The sequence below is a fragment of the Phragmites australis genome, chromosome 8 (assembly GCF_958298935.1).
Source record: "Phragmites australis chromosome 8, lpPhrAust1.1, whole genome shotgun sequence".
In the NCBI taxonomy this organism is placed as follows: Eukaryota; Viridiplantae; Streptophyta; class Magnoliopsida; order Poales; family Poaceae; genus Phragmites; species Phragmites australis.
In genome coordinates this window covers 1,296,786-1,318,029 of record NC_084928.1, presented here as the reverse complement: position 1 = coordinate 1,318,029, position 21,244 = coordinate 1,296,786, and the positions used below count along the sequence as shown (strand labels likewise).

The 21,244-nt window shown below is 43.4% G+C and overlaps 3 protein-coding genes across 4 annotated transcripts; 2 read left to right on the top strand and 1 right to left on the bottom strand.

Annotated features, from left to right (window-relative positions):
* The first annotated feature begins 7,951 nt into the window (after nucleotides 1–7,951).
* LOC133926153 (uncharacterized) lies at nucleotides 7,952–11,038 on the top strand. Its single transcript, XM_062371940.1, has 5 exons — nucleotides 7,952–8,330; nucleotides 8,992–9,197; nucleotides 9,583–9,681; nucleotides 10,039–10,112; nucleotides 10,505–11,038. The coding sequence occupies exons 1-5, from the start codon at nucleotides 8,036–8,038 to the stop codon at nucleotides 10,719–10,721; spliced, it is 891 nt and encodes a 296-aa protein (XP_062227924.1). The 5' UTR covers nucleotides 7,952–8,035; the 3' UTR covers nucleotides 10,722–11,038.
* Nucleotides 11,039–12,167: 1,129 nt separating this feature from the next.
* LOC133926152 (BTB/POZ domain-containing protein At3g05675-like) lies at nucleotides 12,168–14,918 on the top strand. Its single transcript, XM_062371939.1, has 2 exons — nucleotides 12,168–12,480; nucleotides 13,410–14,918. Exon 2 carries the CDS (start codon nucleotides 13,478–13,480, stop codon nucleotides 14,774–14,776), a length of 1,299 nt encoding a protein of 432 aa, XP_062227923.1. The 5' UTR covers nucleotides 12,168–12,480; nucleotides 13,410–13,477; the 3' UTR covers nucleotides 14,777–14,918.
* A 1,781-nt stretch (nucleotides 14,919–16,699) lies between these two features.
* Nucleotides 16,700–18,840, bottom strand: LOC133927839 (short-chain dehydrogenase TIC 32 B, chloroplastic-like). Of its 2 annotated transcripts, XM_062374227.1 has the most exons (8): nucleotides 18,619–18,840; nucleotides 18,290–18,521; nucleotides 18,124–18,203; nucleotides 17,883–18,045; nucleotides 17,699–17,780; nucleotides 17,492–17,579; nucleotides 17,326–17,372; nucleotides 16,700–17,231 (listed from the first exon to the last, which is right to left on the bottom strand). In XM_062374227.1, exons 1-8 carry the CDS (start codon nucleotides 18,740–18,742, stop codon nucleotides 16,986–16,988), a joined length of 1,062 nt encoding a protein of 353 aa, XP_062230211.1. In that variant the 5' UTR covers nucleotides 18,743–18,840; the 3' UTR covers nucleotides 16,700–16,985. The 2 variants fall into 2 exon arrangements, with proteins under 2 accessions (XP_062230211.1, XP_062230210.1); XM_062374226.1 differs by having other exon boundaries at nucleotides 17,326–17,579.
* Between the last annotated feature and the right edge of the window lie 2,404 nt (nucleotides 18,841–21,244).

The following is a 21,244-nucleotide window of genomic DNA, read 5'->3' as shown; positions in this document are numbered from 1 at the left end:
GATAGCTCCTCCTCCCCGAGGCCCCCCGCGTCCAGCTCCCACCAATTCCGCTTTCCCACGCTCGCATGCGCCACCCTGACCTTCTCCATGGTGGCGGCCACCCGCACCCACTCTGTCGTGAGCAATTCCTTGGTCTCTTCCACCTCTCGCCTCATCCTTGCCATGCCGGTTACGGCCTCCCCCGCCATCTTGATGCTGGATGAAGGGGGTAGGGAGGCAGCGCATCGGTGGGGAGGTAGGTGCGGAAGACGGAATTGACTGTGGGTGGACCGGTGGGGGAGAAGGCAACGACGGTGAAGTGGGTGTCGAACTCCCTGGATAGGCCATGGGCCATAGTGAAGAGGGTGGCACTGCGCTTTCTGAAGGAGCTCTGACGTTGTTCGACGGAGGAAGAGGAAGTCGTATAGGGGGAGGGGGCGTGGTAATCGCAGGGTGGTTGGGGTGACTCGTGGGAATCGCGAGATCTATGAGAGAGAATGGACGGGCGGGGCAGAAGGAGCGTGGAAAATCTGGGAGCGGAACACCTAGAGCAACGCGTTCGGGACTCAGAGAGGAGGTGAAATGATCGTGGACCCGTGAGTGTTGGATGAACTGGGCGCTTTGGGTCATCGGATTTTATGAAGCCACGCGAGAAGGGATTTGAATATTTCATTTTGAGAAAGCAGGATTCCTGCGTATACAGATTAGGGTGGATGAAGGAAAGATCATATGTGTGGGGGTAGAAGGTTGTGTAGATATAGAAAAGAGTTAAACTGGTGCATTATATAGGGGTATAGATATAGATAATAACATGAGCAGCTCATGCACAATGCCACCTTTGAAGACACGGTTTGGTTGCATCTAGTTATCTAAACTATATAAAAAAGCGAATGTGTTTGATGTTGACCACCTATGGCTACTAGTCAGGTTGGCACGCTACGTTGTGCTCGTGGAGGTTTAATTGAATTTCAAAATACTTGCTTTCTCTGAGTCACAATATCTGTTAAAGGAAGCAATCCATTATATTAGGCCATTAAGATTATTTCTACAAGATAAAAAATGGTATGTTGTAAATGGCAAATTAGCCTGCAAAATACTTTACATGAACATAAGTATTATGGAAGTGTATGGTTAACTCATAAAGTTGGCATCAAAACAAAAGATCAATGCGTTGTATAAAACCTTAAAACATAAACAAAATGGTTAACTCATAAAGTTGGCATCAAAACAAAAGATCAATGCATTGCATAAAACATTAAACATAACAAAAATGGTCAAATGCCTCCTTAAATCTTAAGAATCATTGGAAAAATCAATTATCATATGGGCGCATGCCCAACTTTCATATATGGGCCACCATGGCTTGATCGGCCAAGCCGCCCTCTCTCCTTCACCCCCTCTTTCGCTTCCTAGCCTGGCCCAAGGTCGGCCCACTTCTCTCACCCAAGCCAGCCCAAGGTAGGTCAATCTTCTCTTCTTCTCTTTCCCTTAGGTCGAGCCAGCCCAGCACAGGGTCTCCTTCCTCCTCTAGCCAGCGCATAGCCGAGCTCTATTCTCACCTCTCCCCCAAATGTCCGCTCCTCCATCTCTAGCCACCGCCCGACATTTTCCCAGCTTAATCCGAACGGAATCCCTAGTCTATCTCGTCCCTACTTTGTTTGAATCGATTTGGCTTTAGATTTCCGGGCAGATTTTAACTAATCGGGACTCTATCCCTTCGAGTCACTGCCCTAATCCTCACCTATATAAGGCAGGGAGGGAGGCCTGGGGCGGGGGGTGGGGGAGATCAGATTGACGTGCTCATAGCTGAGGCCCTGCTGGACTACACCATGGTTTCACATCTACGCCACCCGCCACTATTTCCACCACTGCTGCCCAGCGCCGTCGTCCCCTTGTCGATCATGGTGCTTAGGGCCGTTGCTCTCCTTGGTAAGTCGGGTATGAGTGTGTGTGATCTTCTATATTTCTAGCTATGTTGTTCGTCGAGTTTAGCTCTGACTGGCTGAGAGGCCATTGCTGTCGAGGTAGCTTCGGTGTGTTCTATTTTGCTTTTTGTGTGGTTTCCGAGTGTGCTCTGACCGGTCTCTCATAGAGATCCGCCACTAGGAACGCGAAGGGGTGACGAGCAGTCAGACGGAGCAAGAACGTGAGGATTTTTGGGCTAGCAACTGGAGTTCGTAGAGGGAAGTGCTGGATGTCTCTAGGCTTCATGCGAGGCGGGTGTTAACGCCGGGACCAGGGCCCACCTGTCATAGACGCGCTATAGGAGCTACAGCGGCCCGATGTCCTGAGGGCTCGTCGAGTCCCGGCCCTTTAGTATATAAGATATATATATATATATATATATATATATATATATATATATATATATATATATATATATGCGCGCTATTGGTCAATTCGTGCCTTTTCTTAATAAAAATGTATTTTTTAATAATTCTAATAGAAATAAGGTAACTAAAATTTCAGGAGAAATAGTATAATGCACGTGCTGACACTACGACATTTGGTGATGCAAATAAAACAACCAAAAGGCGATATGCATAGGGAATTGACACATGACAAATAACAAAACCACTTTTATAGAGCTTGCAACTTGGATTCCAAATACAACTATGACTCTCAACTTTGAGTACAAATAAATCAGTCCATAGAAATTATGACACAATAAGAGACCTATCAAGAATACATTTATGTTATATATCAAAGTTATTCTCCCTTTCCATGACAAGAAATATTGTTAAGCAGAGTGATAATATGTACCAGTTTCTGTCACTACAGCACTAGTGATGTGAATATATACTCAATGTCTTTCTTCTTTATGAGAGAACACACATGGATTGTTGTATCACCGGTTCCACCACATAAGACAAATGTTATCAATGTTATCATGCATCTACACATCATAACATCATTGACCATTGGTAACCACAAAAGGCAGACATTTCCCAAATTCAATCTAGTTCTGTATCAAGAAAATCCTCAACATTCTTCCTACCATCCTCAATCACAATGCTTCCTGTGTTGGATGTATGTTCCACCAAATTATACCGGTGAGGTACTAAAGTAATTTGTATGGCATTAGATTACAAATTCATTGAAACCAAAAGTTCACCTACTAATTCACTAAATTCTTGAACCTTAAACAAAAGTGAAGATCGCAACCCAAACAAACATTTTTAATTATATATAAAATTGTGTGAGTGTCAGGAATCCCATGAGAAACCATATTAGTGTTTGCAGAATGAACAAAGTAAATGGATCTTTAAATTATGAAGTCAATTGAAAAGGCAATAGAAATGGAAATGCAGATGACCAAATAATTACAAAGAGTGTATCTTGAATCCTATGAAACCATGCACATGGAAGAACCTCAGATGATAACAAATATAAAGTACTATATCTTGTATCCTAACAAAATATATATGAAATTCAGTAAACTAAATCAGATTTCTTCACTGCATTTTTGTCATCACATGTATCAAAGGCTTTTGGCTTCTTGTACTTTCAACCATCACGGTTGTACTTATGAAAACAGGACATGAAGACAATATCTCATGTTAGTTATACACTTAATTTGCAGTTGATAAAAATAGCAAAAATAAAAACAAATGCAGGAATAGGTCTAGGGATCATGTGAAATACCGGTTGGTTTGATGGAGCTAATAACATCTTGCATGTCATCTAGTATTGTTACCGACCCCACTGACCTATTCAATCACAAGGAAAATAATAATAATAACAAGTAAAAGAATAACACTTTGGCCATTCTTTCTTGGTAAGTAAAATTACAACGGAAACCTCATTTGTTTGTCATGCCTCTCATGAGGATCATCTTGACACAAATAAAATGTTGTTAAAACAAAGCACAGCCTTGTAGTACAGAGTAAAACGATTCTTTGGGCAGCTTTTATCACACCTTCCAAATCAACAGAATGAAATTCTTATAGTGCAGGGTGAAATTTTGTATGATAGTCTAACATAGGCATAAATACTTGCAGGCTACAAATCCTTTCCAATTTCAAACATAAAGGATAATTGTGTAACTTAGGTTTTAGCTCATGCTTGCATTTAGCAGAATGTAAGTGTCGGTGTATGGAGTATAGGGGCACCCTGGCAGAAGGGTCCCTTAAGGAATATAAGAACCAGAGATGCGTATCTCCTAAAAACTAGTCGGTCGTTCGACTAGGGTAGGAAGTCCCGTGACCAATACGAGGCTTACGCGACCAGCTTCATTGGGACCTCGTCTGAACCCGCGAACAGCCCCACTGGTCGCAGGGCCAGACCTGACACAAACTGTTTAATCACATTTATTGATATCTACTGGAGTTTTTTTTTCCTTCCCCAGGCGCCTTCCCCCACGAACAAAGTCATGGACGGTGCAGAAGGGTAATATCCCGTTCCATGGCATTAAATGCTACGGGGTGGAGCAGTGTAGACCAGACGGGGCCGCGCAACGGATGGGACTTCATCTGGCGTTTCACCGAACGCTGGAACACCATCCTAAGGATCACGGGAGAATCCGTGATCATAGCGTTCAAACGGGGGATCAAAGACCAGAAAATGATCAAGAAGCTGGCCACCCGAGTAATCCAAAGCACACCAAGCTCTTCAAGCTCGCGGACAAGTGCGCGTAGGGCGTCGAGGCCCGAGAACAGTAAATTGACGCCAGGCCACGTCCTGCCTCCAACCAGCCCGCCTCTTCCAAAGGGGTCGACTGGAAGGACAAGAAAAGCAAGCGCAAGGCCGGACCTCCTAAGGTCCTAGCGGTCGAGCAGACCGGCCCCACACACCGTCACTTCGAAAAGAAAGAAGGGAAAAAGGGTCGAGGCTACTTCCTGATCCACCGAACAAACGCCCACGACCTGACTGAGTGCAAGGTCGTGCGAGGCATCATCGACCAGGAGCTCGGGGAGCACAAGCACAAGCGTGACAATGACAAGGAGGACGAGGCCGCTCCTGACCAGTCGGCACTAGTCTACTAGCAAGCCGATCACATGGTCCACCATCTTTTCGGAGGCGCTACGACATATTCTTCTAACAGGGAATATAAGTCGGTGGTTCGGGAGGTATGAGTGACCGCATCAGACCTGAGCCCACGCCTAAGGTGGTCCAGGAGAAATGGAAAACTAAAGCAAAAGTAAAGAAAAAACTTGATGATAAGGTGTCAAGCCAGGAGAACTACAACTCTTGTTGCAGAATTTACTCTGTACATGTGAAGAGCTATAATTTCTTTGAAGTTGACAAGCCAAAGACGTTGAGATGTCTGGCCATTTTCAAAGATCTTCTCATTTCACAATTTCCAAATGCAGCAGGTTGAGATTATGAACACTTCCATGAACAAAGGACCCTGGAAATTCTGCTTTGCCAATATGACATTGCTGGTGAATTGTTAATTAGGGTCCCAGTATATGCTATTTTTTGCCCAACATCTCTTGCTGAAATTACAGTGCAGAATCATGTGATCTCTTGTTTCTTTTGCATTGGCATTGCAACAAATTTTAGTTACAATTGATTGTGAAGTTCTTTCTTTTGAGAATGTTTCTTGTCTTCAGTCTATCAACACTCATTAACCAGGCAAAAACTTTCAACTTGGGAATACATTTTTATATCCAAATCTAGGTTCAAATATGACTACGCTTTAGTGACTAGGTTAATATCAAGGTGTAGTCTTCAACCTTCTATTTTCATTGGTTGTACAACAATTTATAACATATTTCAAATAAAAATTGTGAAATGTAGAATAAGATATTGCCTTAATGCATATTTTGACAAAAAACCTAGCAGATTAAATAAGATTCCTAAGCATAATTGAGTCTTTACACAATCGAGTGCAATATAGCTGTGGAAAACAACATTTGGAAGTAGATGCACATCATCGATAAAGAAAGGAAACCTAGCATTTTGCAATGCAGAAACATCAATTACCAGTCACAAATCTGCTAGACAAATAATTGTCGCTGCAGCGGATACTTACAGTCGGAGACGGGCCATGTAATCTCGCTGCAGTGGATGTTCACGGTAAGAGACGAACCTTGGGATGTCCTTATCTTAGCTTTGAATACGGCAATGCATGAGGACTCGTGGGATATGAGGTCATCCCCATGCTCGTTGGCCAACAAGGCGAGCGACTCGGTGGCAGCCTTCCTCGCAACCCAATCGTTGTCGATGAGCACGTCGTGGAGGCAGCTCAGTTGCGAGAGGTGACTGAGGTTGTGCTGATGAGGGAGATGAATGCGGACTTGGCCTTGAACATGGCGATACGGAGGAGCATGAGGAGGCGTGGGAGGAGGGCCCGGAGGTAGGAGGTGAGGTCATCGGTGGGGGCCATGGCCTCGACAGCCACCGCTGCGGTGAGCTATGGCGAGCTACGTGCATTGGTCCTGCTCGTGGAGCAACGCATTCACAAGTAGCCCCAGCACCGTGAGCGGGGACGCTGTTGTGCCCGCTGTGATGCACGTGGTGTCGATGAGCGCGACGCGAACGAAGGAATTAGGGTCCTGCACCCGCCGCAGCGTGAAGGCCACAAGCCTGGGCACGAGAGGCGCAATGGTAACCGGCGGGTGCTCGCCAGCCACGAGCGCGAAAAGCCAGAGCGTGTGCCACAACAAAGACATCCCGTCCGTGGGCTGTGTGTCAAAGACCGCAACCACAAACCCCGAAAAATCGTCAGCGTCTAGCCCACACGTGAAGATTCCTTGATTTCTAGAGGGTGCGGGTACGCGATGGTGGGATCGAATGGGATCTGGCACGCTGACCGCTCGAGGCGAGTAGCGAGGCAGCGAGGTGCATCGTCAGGGCAAGGCGCCAGGCAGCCGATGCCGAGTGCTATCGCGTGGGATGAGGGTGCGCCATTAGGGAGACGAGGAGCTATGGCAACGGGTCTAGAAAAGGAGGAGGAAATGGTGGAGGAGGAGGAGGAGGACCGGGCGGTGGGGTAGGGCTGGGGTGGCGCGAGGAGGTGAGATCTGGGGAGGGGAAGGGGATGCAATGGATCTGGCGGACGGGAGAGGAGCAATGGGAAAATTGGGAGTGAAACACACGGGGAGCATTCGGGACTCAGGAGATGAGGCGAAACGATCATGGACCTGTGAGTATTGGATGAACCGAGCGCTTTTGGTCCATCGAATTTGATGAAGCCATATGAGAAAAGATCTGACCGCTTCATTTTGAGGAAGCATGATTCCTACATGCACATATTAGGGTGGATGAAGGAAAAGTCATCTATATGGGGATAGAAGGTTGTGTGGACCTAGAAAAGAGTTGAATTGATGCATTATATAGAGGTATAGATATAGATATAGACTAGGTCTCGTATCACCTTTTTCTACTCTCCTTCCATCTAATAACAAGTTACTGTACAACACGTATGTAACACACGTGTAATCAATTCAGAATAACAATTTATAAAAGTATGAAAAGTAAATAATAAAATATTAAATGTATTTTTAGAATGTATAGAAGATAAATTTGGATGTCTAGGTATAAAAATCAAATAATGGGTGATTAATTATATTTTTGAAAAGAGAAACAGAGTCTAATTTTATACGTTAATCATTTGATCAACTCGAGTGGACGGTGAAGATCGTTCGAATCTACCACAACTAGTGAATTATATAGAAGTATAGAAAATCTCTAAAATTTAAATAATTTATCTATTTTTATTATTCACTCTCGTTCTCTAACCTCACTGTCTCGGTACTTAGCTACAGATATAATATATATTTTACCAACAAAAATAAATAAAAAAATTAGAAAAAAAAATTAAATAATCTCATTCTCTTTTTCAGATCTCATCTAAAATTAAACAATAGCATCACTTTCAATATATCAGTTACCGGTTCCTATAACACATCAATATATTTATATCTTAAGTTGTTGCTTAATGTTACTGCTACTTATTTAATATTTACATTTTTTTCAGTGCAGTGATAACAAGGCGTCGGTTTATCTTCGTGAGCCGGGGCAAAACGGGAAAGGCAAAAAAAAAAAAAAAAGAGCTGTGAAAAGGAGCGGAAGTGGGAGGCGACGTCGCCGGCGGCCGGCGACGGCGGGGATGAATCGGAAGGAGGCGGGGCCGGACGGAGGGGATGGGTCATCTCGGTCGTCTGCGGAGGAGGGAGGCAGCGGCAGTGGCCGGGAGCTGGCGGAGGCCCTGGCGCGGCGGCGTTTGTACCGGGAGGTGACGCTGGCGCTGCGAACGGGGCTGCGCGACGCCAAGGCGGACTTCTCCTTCCTCCGCGCGCGGGGCCTCCGCAGCCTCCTCGGCTTCCTCCGCTCCACAGCCTCCGCGACCGACGACGCGCCGCTGCTCCTCTTCCGCCACTCCCAGTCCATCCCCGATCTCCAAGGTACCATCTTCCCGCTCATTTCGGTGATCTGATGCGAAAGCGTTAGATTGTTTGTGAGTTCTGTCTGGCTACGTGATCTGAGGATCATTAGGTGAACCTAATCTCTGATGCGATAACCATTGGCTGCTTAAATTGAAGGAACAACGCGTAGGATGTCTATACCAGTGGGCACAAATTAAATATGGTAATTTCGCGCATTGGGGAGCCTCTAGCTAGTGTGTAGTTGCGTTCGGCTTTTGGAGCTTTAATCAATTTAACACTCGCAGACGCCATTGATTATAGTCCGAGATTCAGCATCAGGTGATAGGTGCTTGATCTATGCTCTCTCCTCTAGTCACAAAAGAGTGGCATTCATGTTATTGACCAGGATACTTCGGTGCTGGATTGTTGGACTTAGATTGTTATGAATGCAATAAGAATCTCACCAGTTCACGTACACTATGTACTCGAGCGGAGACCAAACCTGGTAAAATGATAATATGACTAATTCAGCAGAAGAATATTACAATGAGGTCTTTTCCCTCCTATTGCAGTGCATATACCAGATTCATAATTTCTACACTCAAAAGGCATTAAGATTCTCATGCATTCTGCTGGCTATAATTGTTATGTGTACACCCAAGGAAGGCGCACTTACTGATGAGCTTATCTTCTGTGACAGTTATTCCTGTTCTCTTTCAGAATTCATTGCATCAACCAAAGGAAGATCCTGTTGTGACACTGGATCATATATTTGGGACCGAACCAATGAAAATTACAAGCCCCCCAACAGATTCCGAAATTGCCCTTGCTCTTAGAGTTTTGGAAGGTTGTTGCCTTTTATATAGCCGATGCACAGCTCTGGCCCACAAATACAAGGCTGTGAAGGTAATCACCGTTCCTTTTTGATAACTTATGACTGATTACTTTTAGACTTAGATGAGGTCTTGTTTATGCCTGATGATTTGATTGTATTTTTTAATAATAGTGACTAGAAAGTTTCTCTTTTACATGGTAAACAGCCAAACTTGGGACTCAGCAAAAGTAAAGTAATGGCATGTATTGCAATGCAACATCATGCAATCCTTAATTCTTTGCAGATCACTGTCCGAAAGTTCCTGTTCTTTGTGACAGTGATTCTCCAACTCTTGTCCAACTATAAAGAAGTTTTTCTTCAAGCATAAACCACAACTCTATAGGCTACCATCTGCTTATGCAATCTTAGACTCATTTCCCCCTTAAATTGGTTGGTTAACAACTTGAATTGGTGTAGGTGCTCTTGAATATTTTAGCCAGCCGAGGTCCAACAGAGCAAGGAGTGTGCTTGGACACGCTGATATCGCTTATGTTGGACTCTCCCTCCAATCAGATGGTATGGTTTACCTCTTACCTTAATATTATAGTTGTCATGTCTTATGCATGTGAAACTTAGTTTTTGTTTCATTAGGATGAATACACTTTTGCAGGATGTAAGAGAGCATTTTCGAAAGTAATCTAGCAAACAGCTCTAACATGATTGAATGTTCAAGTGTTTGGTTGTTACTGTCGTTGAGTAGACTGCTTGTTATCTTTCATAGCATGTTTTGCATGGGCCAAGATTTGTTAAAATCATATTTTATTTCAGAGCATGATTAAATAGTTGCTGTAAATAGATTGGCGTGCTTGATTGTTTCTTGTTCTATATGTTCACCAGCTGGTCTGTACTTTATATAACTACTTCCTTCTCTAGGATTTTGATGAATACAGTGGACTTGAAAAGGTTGCTGAACTTTTAAAGGATGTGCAAGTGGAAGAGCATATAAGGTAAGTATTATTACTTGAGGTGTTTTTTCGTCTGAATGCATAGCCTTAATATTTTAACCTAACTTATTACTTGAGGCGTTTTTTTCATATGAATGTTTCACTCTGGTGAATTGATCTATCTGTATCCCATGAGTCATCCATCAATAAGAAATATAAACAAGTGAAATGAATAAGGAGCCTGATAAACTTTTGTGTTGATGGCTTCTGGCTTGACGACGAAGATGCACAAATGTATAGATACCTCTGTGAAAAATATTTTAATTGCTGCTAAGATATAATTATGTGAAAGCTTGTGGTTCTTTTTGACATTGTGGTGGGTGGCTTTTCAAAAGCACTAATATATTTCTATTTTGTAATGACCTAGTTTTTGTTCATTTGACGCTTCACTGCAGATTGAAATGCGGGGAGTTTCTGTTGTTGCTCATTGGACATGTTTATGCGAAAGAAAACTCCCCCATACTTGAACAAATGAGAAATCTATTTGGTGAGCAGTGTGCATCACTTATATGGGCAGCAAGCCGGTTTGGCTCCACCCTCGACGCAGAGCAAAGACAGACGACCTTGCAAATACAAGCAAGGAGAGTTGTTGAATCCTTGGAGCCCTACTGAACAAGTGTCTTAGTGTGTTCCTGACGATGATTTGACATCTCTATTCTCAGCTGCATGCTCCGTTTTGCTCATGGCAAGCTTGTTATATATTTTTTTCTGTGTAGAGCCATTCTTACGCTGCTGTTTGTATAAGCTTTGTTGAAAGGATTGTATTAGTTCCATTTGAGGACCATGAACTAGGGAAAAACTGGGAAGAGCATGGACGACAAGATATTGATACATGGGGCTTCCAGATTTCCAAAATCATTTGGTAGATATGAACAGCTGTACCTGTGATTCAAATAAAAGTGCTTAACACGAAGTACCATTGAATGTTATTGATCTCTAACTGATTAAAGGGGACATGAGCCAGATCCTGTCTACCCTGTATACTGGCGCATTGTGCAATCGTACTGCTTTGAAGTCTCAGGGTTTCAAGGCATAGGTGCACTACTTTGATGTTGGCATTCGTTCTCACGAGTTCTAGCAATGGTGATTGTTGATACATGCGCCGTCAAAGTTTGTTTTTTGATAGCTTCAATTTTTTTTGATATTTAACACTCCTGCTCTCTGTTTAGGGATAGAAGTTCATTTTCTTCAAAAATGTCATGTTACAACACATGTATGCTTTTTTTTTTAGAGTGAATAGTTTCACTTTCAGCTCCCGTTTAATGTCGTAGCCTCGTAAGAGAGATCAAATATGAGTAATAGAAGTTTTCGGAATTCGAGTTATTATCTGTGCATTGGTGAAACAAGAGAGTATGCAAGTGCCAAGTGTATTCACATTATATTCATGATTTCAGTTTGAACACATATCGATCGAAAGTTCTCAGTTGCAAGTTGGAATCGAGAGTCTAGTAGTTGTTGCAGTATTTTTCACTTCCTGTCTATACTTTTAGTGTATATAACATTTAATGTACAGAGCCATAATTTATATCGCAAAACATTTTGAGGTCGTAAACATGTTTCCATTATTAAAAAAATATCACAAAACATTTTGGTTTATGCGCACAATGAACCTTAAGAAACACCGCAATACATAGCGAGTAGCATCTTACGATGAGATACCACTCTACGGATTTATTGTAAAGTGGCATTTCTTTCGTGAAAAAAAAAAACATGTAGAGAGAAATACCACTAGTGTACATTATCTTCTCTTCTTCCCTACTATATAAAATACAAATTGTTCATGCGTTATATCTTTCCATGATCTTCTACTATTTAATAAAAACTCTTAAATTAAATAATTTACTCATTTTTATCATTCATCCTCCTCATCTACAGATATAAGACTTATTTTACTAATAAAAAAATAGAAATAAAATTAGTACATAATATCATTCTCTTTTTTCGAATCTCATATAAAATCAAACTACAATATTATTTTCGACATATTTATTCCATAATGCATCTACATTATCATATGTTTGAGTTTCTGATTGATGTTTTGTTGCACCACAGCACTTAAGCTAGTACACTATACTCCATGCCGTTCTCACAGTCACACTTAGGGCTCCCTCCCCTTCCTCCGCCACCGCGTAGGGTTCCTCGAAGGCGACGCGGCGCAGGAGGTGGGACTGCGGGAGGAGGCAGCCGATAGGGAAAGCTCAAGGGGAGGTTGGGGGCCGCCAGGTGCTGGGACAAAGGGACGGCCGGGAGCCTGACGAGGGGACAGAGATACTACGAAGAGGCAACTCCCCAGCTCCTCCTCCCCTTCCTCCCCCCGCTGGTGCCGGAAGTGCAGATCCATCCGGATTTGGACTGATTTCGTCTTTTGTTGGTAAGGAATCCCGAGTGTGCCTGGATTGATTGATCCAAGAGTTAGTTTTTGTTCTGGGGCATCCGTTCCATTTGCTGTGAGCAATCAATCCCAATCTTTGGGGGATGGGATGGATGCTCCAATCCGTTGCGATTCGTTTTCTGCGTCGTGGGGACGAGTTTATTTCCAAAGATTTTGGACGTGCGCTCTCCTTGCAAAGGGGAAGAGGACTACTGGTTCATATCAGTGGGAAGCACTGCTTGTAGAGTTGCAGTGATCATTATTTGGTTTACTTGACTGATGAAATCCACCCACTTGGAGGTGTGTGCTTGCCTGGATTGCTACCTTTGTTGCCAGCTCAGAGCCTCAGAGGCGTGTGTGCCTGGTAGCTTCCGCTGGCTCAAGTCTCAACTCAAGTGCTCTAGAGGCTGTGTATTTCTTATCCCCATCCAATAGAAAGCTAGGAAATGGCTACTGTGCCAAAAACGGTTCAGGTGTTTGGTGTCAACTGCTTGAGTCATTGTAATGTGCCAAGCATGCTTGGAATCGGAAACTATTTGTTCTCTAGAGTTTCTCCTTCGAATCGGTGGTCAAGAAGTTCAGCCCGTAATTTTCCATGGCTAACATGATGTGTGTGTGTTGCGGAATAAGACTTTATAATGTATACCTGAAATTTTGGCTGAGGGTGAGTTCTGCAGGAACATAAGGAAATTGTGTGCCCTTCTATAAAAGGCCCAAAAAGGATTATTGCAGGCAAAATCGTTGGAAAAGTAGTTGCCATGTTTAACTGAATGTTGACTCTAGCACGGATTTAGGTTTTTCTATTGTGCCATGTAATGGTCATAGGAATGCCGAGAAAATTGTTTGTTCTGGTAGTGCTATAGGCTTTATAACCAGCGCATCTATTTTGCACCAGCAATCAATCGTTTGCCTTTTCATTACTTGTGCAGGTTCGTGGACTTTTGTTGCGACTTACGAACAAACATGGAGAATCAGTACCAGTGATCTCAATCGAAATATGGAGCCAGCCAAACTTATTGAGGGGTACAAGTTTGGTGACCATACTACATGTGATGTCCGTGTTTGCTTTAAATTGATCGATGAGCAGCCAGAATGGTTTTCCTGCCACTCGCCTGTCCTTTCCCAAAGTAGCAAATATTTTTCAGACCGGCTTGGTCAAATTGATATTTGTTCTAATAGTTGCATTGAAATTGAGTGCCCAAGAGTTGAGTATGACCATTATGTCAAGGTGTTGAAGTTAATGTATCTTCCTGGAGAATCAATTATAGATTCATTTGATTCTGTTAAGTCAGCTGTTGGTGTTCTTCGAGCATCAAATTCTCTTGGATGCGAGTTAATTACAAAAAGCTGTATTGAATACATTGAAGCTGCTTCCTGGGATGAAAGTGAGGAGGAGGAGATTTTAGAAGTAGCTCGGTGCCTTGGCTCGGAAGCAGCGTCTTTGTTAGCCCGTCTTCAAGCCCCCAGTGCAGATGCTGTTAAGAATGTCTTCATCTCTGCCATACGTTTTGCTACATGCATGGAAACTCCATTCCATCCTTTTTTGGATGACCTCAAGACTTCGGCTCAGGAGCAAATTGACTTCATGATCCATGAGGACGATGACACCGCTTTGATTACAATGGATGAAGATGTGAGATCTGTGGTGGGGGAAGGCTTGACAAAACTGTTATGTGCACTTAGGACTGGATTAGATCGGTTGGCCACGGAGTTTGATCAATCACCTGATCAAGCAGAGCAAAGGGTTCTGTGTAGCCTAGCTGACATCGACTGGATAGCTAATTTCTTGACAAAGATTGAGATGATGCACAACTTTGTTTCTGCCTGGTCAGAAATCTCAGCCCATGTTCTTTCAGTGATTCAGGACAAGAAGTATAGCTCAGGCTTGTGGGCTGTCAGGGCAAAGCTTATAGAAGTGACTGGAAAAGCCCTGGATGCTGTTGGCTATGGCTCAGTGGTTCTCCCAACACCATCCAGAGTTCATTTCCTGAAGACATGGCTTCCGTACATTCAAATGACAAAGCTCTTGCTTGATGGAAAGACTAAGGATGAGGCGTCTCTGCTGATGGATTCAGACTTGTGTCAGAATATTGAGAGCGCAATAGTCTCAATGGTGTTGGCATTGCCATCAGATGATCAGGCCGATATCCTGGAGGAGTGGATGAAGAAAGCAGAGCAGTTCAGGTACCCTGATCTGACTGAGGCATTTGAGGTGTGGTGTTACCGCAGTAAAACAGCAAAGAGAAGGCTGGTGGGAGGGCTAAATGGAGCTGGCAACCCCACAGTCAGCTTTTAAGGCTATTATTAGTTTAATCTTTTTGTTGTAGTCTATAAGTCAGCTAAATTAGGGGTTGGTACCAAGTATATACCAACTAATTTCTCATTGTTGTATGTTGTAAAATAACTGCTCGTGTTTAATAAAATTCAGTTTTATTTCAGATTTTCGGAATGTTCATTTTCATTCTAGAATTCACTGACTTCATCTATTGCTTGTACCTGTAGTCCTGTACTGGGAATCTGAGATGTTTCAGAGTACAGTTCATGAAGCAACTAGTCATACACACATAGTATTGAAATCCTTTTAAATATCAAACGTCTTGTTGATTCCCCCCCCCCCCCCCCCCCTTTTAAATATCTGAAGTCTGAACTGGTGAGGGTTCAGCATGTATCTCGGAGGACTTGATGGCATAGTAACCAGGTGATATAGACTAACTGCTAGCTTGTGTTAAATAAGATAATATCTAAACCTTATTATGTCTAGAAACCAGATATTGCATTAACCATTGAATCCCCGGTTAATTTCCTTTTGATAACATCCAGTAATGTAATGTTACTGACACCAGTTGAACTAATATAAGAAATGAAATTATCGTTGATGCCTTGATGGAAATCTCTTCTAGTCCTCCTGTGGGATATGGAATTTGAAACTTTCACCCTTCTAAAGAAATGGAAAATACATATGTTTTCCCCTTGAGATGTATTCTTTTGTTTAAGTTAAAACGCCTTGCAAGAAACCAGAACTCCTTGCCAAATGGGTGCCGTGTTGAGTACGAGGAAGGTAATTCTTTAGCATTAGTGTACAGGTTAATTATGAAGTGGTCCATCAGATAGGTTTGGGAACTTAGTTGATAGAGATCATTTTCTTCATTAAACTGCTTGATTCAAATAGTCAGACTAAAATATGGTCCATCCTAACCCAGCTACTGAGCTATTTATGCATCATTAGTCACTTCATTCTTAATCAAACTGAACCATTAGGGATTTGGCACTTCTGTGAAAGCAGTGCATTAATAAGTTGCCCCCTCGTGGCGCAATAATCTTCTGGGCCTTTTAGCTAATCATCAACTGATTGCGGCCATCATGAGGCCAATCTTCTCCTAATGATATCCTAGATCATGCAGATCACTTGATTAAGTACATTCAGCAGGTTTGGTTGTGTACTTATTGGTAGAAAGTGGTCTATTTTACGATCATTGCTGGCAAATATCCAGCTTCATTCTTCTATCTCCTGATATGTTAGGGTTAGCTAGAAAGAAGCTTTAATTCTTCCTAGTGGAACATAAAGGGGGTGATTAAGAATCAATTAGGTGTACAATGAGTCTCCTTGGTTCATCATTCTTTAATCTTCTACCTAATAGATCATGTGTGTTCTTTATGGTCTCTCTTTTCTAACAAGTGAGCAGTAAGCATATTCAGATTAACAACTGGTTAGGAGCGCCATGAGGCCCTCCTAGTCAACTGCTCTTCCAAGCAATCCCCTAACAGTTGCCTCATCTGCATTCTCTTCTCTGACGATTTCTCTTTTCTCGCAATCATATTTCTGCTGTGTATCCTAGATGCAGAGGCTAGGATATCTTTCTATTCCATCGTCTTTCTAATCCATTTGTTGCTGCCTTTTTTCACCCGTGCATAATGCGATGGAAAATTCAGCAAACTGCTCCAATTGGGGTTGAGAACCAACCAAATCCAAGGTCCCTTCAGTTGCAAACAAGCTATCTATATGATGCTAGACATGATTAGATGACGTGCAAACAGTGAAGTCCACTAATGCAAGGGGCCAAAAGAAGAGTATCTAGTGCAATGGATCAAATCATTGTACTTGGTAGTGGAGTTGAAAACTTGATCTAGTCTAATTTATAGTCTAGTGCGACATATGGACTAGGAAGAAATTGTTAAAGATGTATGTACCAACGAGTTCGCCCAGAAGTTTAAGCTGACGATGAAAGATAGTCAATATACTCATGCTTCAACAGAAACATATGACATGCTGATGTTTGCTGCTACAGACAATGTTCAGAATACACTAGCATATACTTGTATACATATGGCTATGAATTTACAGGCTTAATACTATATATGTAATACATATTTGCTTTTCTTCCGTATTACTATTTACTACTGCTATCTCCTCTGGTTTCTGAAACTAATCTACTTGTATTTATCAGGATATGTCATCTCATCAAGTGCACACCGTCGACGATCAAAATTTCTGAATGTTGATTCTCCTATGCGAAAGCCATGCCGCAGTCTGCATTGGAACTCTGAACCTGGAGCCGGAAGCCAGTGGCATGAACGCTCATCTTCTGAGCCTTCTCTGCCGTTACGGCGTCAGAGAAGCTCCACAGCTTGGCGGCCTCCTCGCTGCTGGCGCCCAGCCTAGACGGTGCCGCCTCGTTGCAGTCGGCGAAGTACTTCCCGGACACGCCGGCCACCGCCGGGTGCACGGCGACGTAGCATGTCGTCGCAGCTGCCTGACGAAGAAAGAGATTCGGATTTCAGACACACGGAACAGGGTGCTAACTGGGGGTGAAAGAATTGATCAACTGATTTCTGAACTGAACTGACCTGAGGAATCGTCTTGAGAAGCTTGGACGCCAGGAAGAACACTGTATCTGCAGTCGGCGTGAGATCATCTTGTTAGAAGATGTGTTCATCGAGTTACTCGGAAGAACAGATGATGCGCACGCAGCTCTTCTCAAAACGGAAAGGAGAGGAAGAGAAGAGGTGGTACTGGTGACGAGGCCGTCGCGGTCGCGGATGAGCCGAGTCCGGACGATGCCGGGGTGGACGCAGTTGGCCGTCACGTTTGCCTTCTTCTCCTGTCAGGTAAATCAAATTAACCCAAGCTTTAGAGGTAATTAATTATGCTTAATCGAGCTTGTTTCTTCGGCTACAATTAATATTGGCTTGAAGTTTTAACTGATTAATAACTAACTACCTTGAGTCGTTGTGCGAGTGCTTTGGTGTGGAGTACGTTGGCCAGCTTGGACAGAGCGTACGCTCTCGTCGGATCGTATGGTCTGGCACGTGATTAAAACCACTAATCAGAGGTGATTAATCTTAATCGCCGAAGGATTAACGAAGCGCGAATCACTATGTTGTACTAGGCAAGTGGCACGTACATCTTCCTGCGGGTGACGCGGTCGAGGTAGCCGACGGCGTCGTCGTCGCCGGCGAACCAGCTATGGATGGAGGAGGAGACGTTCACTATGCGGCCCTCCACGCCGGTCGCCCTCGCCGTCTCCGCCATCTTCTCCAGCAGCAGCCGCGTCAGCAAGAAGTGCCCTGGATACGTACGTAGGCATTAATCATCGCCACCTCTAAACGGCCATAGAGGCTTGATTTGCAGGGTAATTTTGGTACCTAAGTAGTTGGTGGCGAAGGTCATCTCGACGCCGTCCTCGGACACGGCGAAGCGGTCGGCGTACTTGCCGGCGTTGTTGCTGCAACCAATTATACACTGCACATGTTAATATGAATCAGCCAAAGAAGATGATCATGGATGCGATTAATCATGGTGTGTACGTACACCAGGAGGTTGAGCGGGAGGCCGAGCGCGAGGAAGCGCGCGACGAAGCGGCGCACGGAGGCGAGCGAGCTGAGGTCCAGCGGCAGCACGACGACGTCGGCGCCCGGGCACTCGGCGCGCAGCCGCGCCCGGGCCTCCTCCGCGGCCTTGAGGCTCCGCGCGGGCAGCACCAGCCGCGCGCCGCGCTTCGCCAGCACCCGCGCCGTCTCCGCCCCGATCCCCGACGTCGCGCCTGCACCGTACACGCACGCGGCACACGCCATCAGCCACTGCGGCTTCGCAAGCATGCATGCCGCGCGCGTGCCATGGAGACATGTATATATACGTACCGGTGATGATGGCGGTGATGTGGTGGAGGTCGGCGCAGTCGGCGGTGGCCTCCTCTGCGGTGGTGCGCGAGCTGAAGCCGCTCGGCCCCGCCGCGCCGGCCAGGTACCTCAGCGAAGTCAGCATGGCTTCTCTCTCTCACACTCTCTCTCTCTCTTTACTGCTGCTGCCTTACTGGTACTGTAGCAATCGTATGAGAGGGAAGCTGGAAGCTTGAGGTGAGATGGTACTTGCTGGTGCGAGAACTGAGGAAGGAGACGAGTATAAATAGAGCTGGAACTGGAGTGAGGGAGTGCAGTGGCGGTGGCTCTTTCTTCCTCGCACTGGAAAGGGACCTGTCCTACCATTAATCTGTTTAATTGTTTTCACGAGGAATAATAATAATACATTTATGCATCTCGATTAATTTAGCCTCATGATCTCATCGCCGTGCGAGCGTGTCAGTCAGCGTGTGAGCGAGCTGGGGTGTGGGGCCCAGCCGTCAAATCTGAATCATCTTCTTCCATTCTCCTCGTCCTCTCTAGCTTTTTTTAGAACTCAACGGGGCTCTTCCTCTCTAGCTAGCACTAGCAGTCAAAATCTCTTTGCATGGTGACCTTGAAAAAATGTCATTGTTGAAGAAAAAAACTTAGAGGTTGATTTTTTTTATAAAAAAAAATCAGCCAAACTGAAAGATCTGTTGTTAGTTAATAGTGGCCGGTGGGTTTGATTTCAGTTGGGTTTAGCAAATCAAATTAAAAAGCTGAAATAGGGCAGTGGTGGTGGGTGGGGAGCAAGCAAGCTCCAACACTGGGAGCAAATAGGAGCAGGTCACATTTGCAAAAAACAAATCGGCATTTCTGTAAACAGAATCAAACGGCCGAGGAAAATATGGGGGAAAAGGAGGAGGTGATGGAGACTGGAGCTCAGGAATAGCAGTTATGGTGGAGCCTTGTATCTGTGGAGAGATTTTCTTGGCATTGTTTTTTGTGAGTGTGCGTGGTTGCAGTAGTAACAAAAAGATGCGCAAGACCATATTACTTCAATAATTTTTTTTGTTTTCTTTATGTACCATTTCTTTTTCTCTGATTTTCTAGGTGATGCTTGATTTTTTTAGACAATGGAAAAAAATCCAGCTTTTTGCATTGTATAATGTATACAACCATTGTTCATTATTACATTATCCTAGCTCATAGCTGAATATTGAAAGAAAATAAAAACATCATAAATCACATGAATATAAATCATCGATCACATAGTCTCGTACTAAATAGACACCCATTCTTAGCAAAGCACTCCAAGGTTATCACTCCAAAGCTTGGCACACCATACTTACATTTTTCCCTCTCGCTTTGTTATTGTATCAATATTTAGAATCTCAGCCAGCAAATACCCAAAAAAAATACTTGTATAAAAGAAGTTATTGTTTTATTATCGAAGACAATATCATTACGGCATAGCTAAATTAACAAAAAAAAGTGCAGCTACCCCAACCAAGATTATTTTCTTTTTACTTTGCTCCTAAGTCACCTAGCCAACCACCCATAATATGATGTATATCTCTAGATTTATTAATGCCCAGAGCTATTCTAATTATCTGTCATAATGAGTTAGCAAAGTGACACTAAAAAAAATATGTTCAATATTTTTATTGTGGTTGCAAAAACTATATTTAAGGCTATCATTCCCGTTTCTTTTGGATAAGTTATCTTTAGTCAAAATACTCATCTTCCTAAATACCACAAGAAGATCTTTATTTTGAGTGGGAGCTTGAGTTTCCACAACCATTTATTTGGAAATATAATGGCCTTATTAATCATCTGCTTGTACATGGAACGGACTGAAAAACTCTTATTCGTATGTAGTCCCTATCTAAATGTATCACATTCATCAGAGAGGTTTATATGCACTAACTTTGACACTAGATTATGCCAAACAATATGTTTGTCTCCAATGATCCATCGGCGGAAAGAGATGTTCAGGGTATTGTTCTCATTACTTCCGCAACTGTGACCGTCTGCCTCCTAGCAACATGATATAGTTGCAGGTATTGCTCACTAAGGAGCATATTCCCTAACCATTTGTCAATCTAAAATCCAATATGAGTTCCATCCTGTATTTGAAAAGAACCTCATTTGAGGAATTCACTCTTAACTTTCATGAGGCCAATCCAGAAATAAGAATCTCCTAGTTTTCCTTCCACCTGAGTGAGTGTTTTATTACCTAAGTATTTTTTTAGTAACATTTGCCAAACCCTATCCTTGTTTAGTTGCTTATAGAGCCATTTGCTGATGAGACAGATATTTTGGACCGATAGATCAGTAATTCACAATCCACCCTAGTCCTTTGGTTGGTATAGGATATTCCATCGCACTAGCCTACATTTCTTCTTATGATTACCCCCTGCCAAAAGAAGCTAGATCGTATATAGTTCAGTCTTTTCAGCACCCCTCGAGGAATCTCAAAGAAAGACATCATAAGCATAGGAAGATTGCTTAAGAGTCAGTTTATGAGCACTAATCGACCCCCAACAGACATAAGCTTTCCTTTCTAACTGCTCAATTTCTTTTCAAATCTCTTTTCTACACCCCTCCAATCATTGTTCTTCAGTTTTGTATAATGCATAGGTATGCCAAGATATTTAAATGG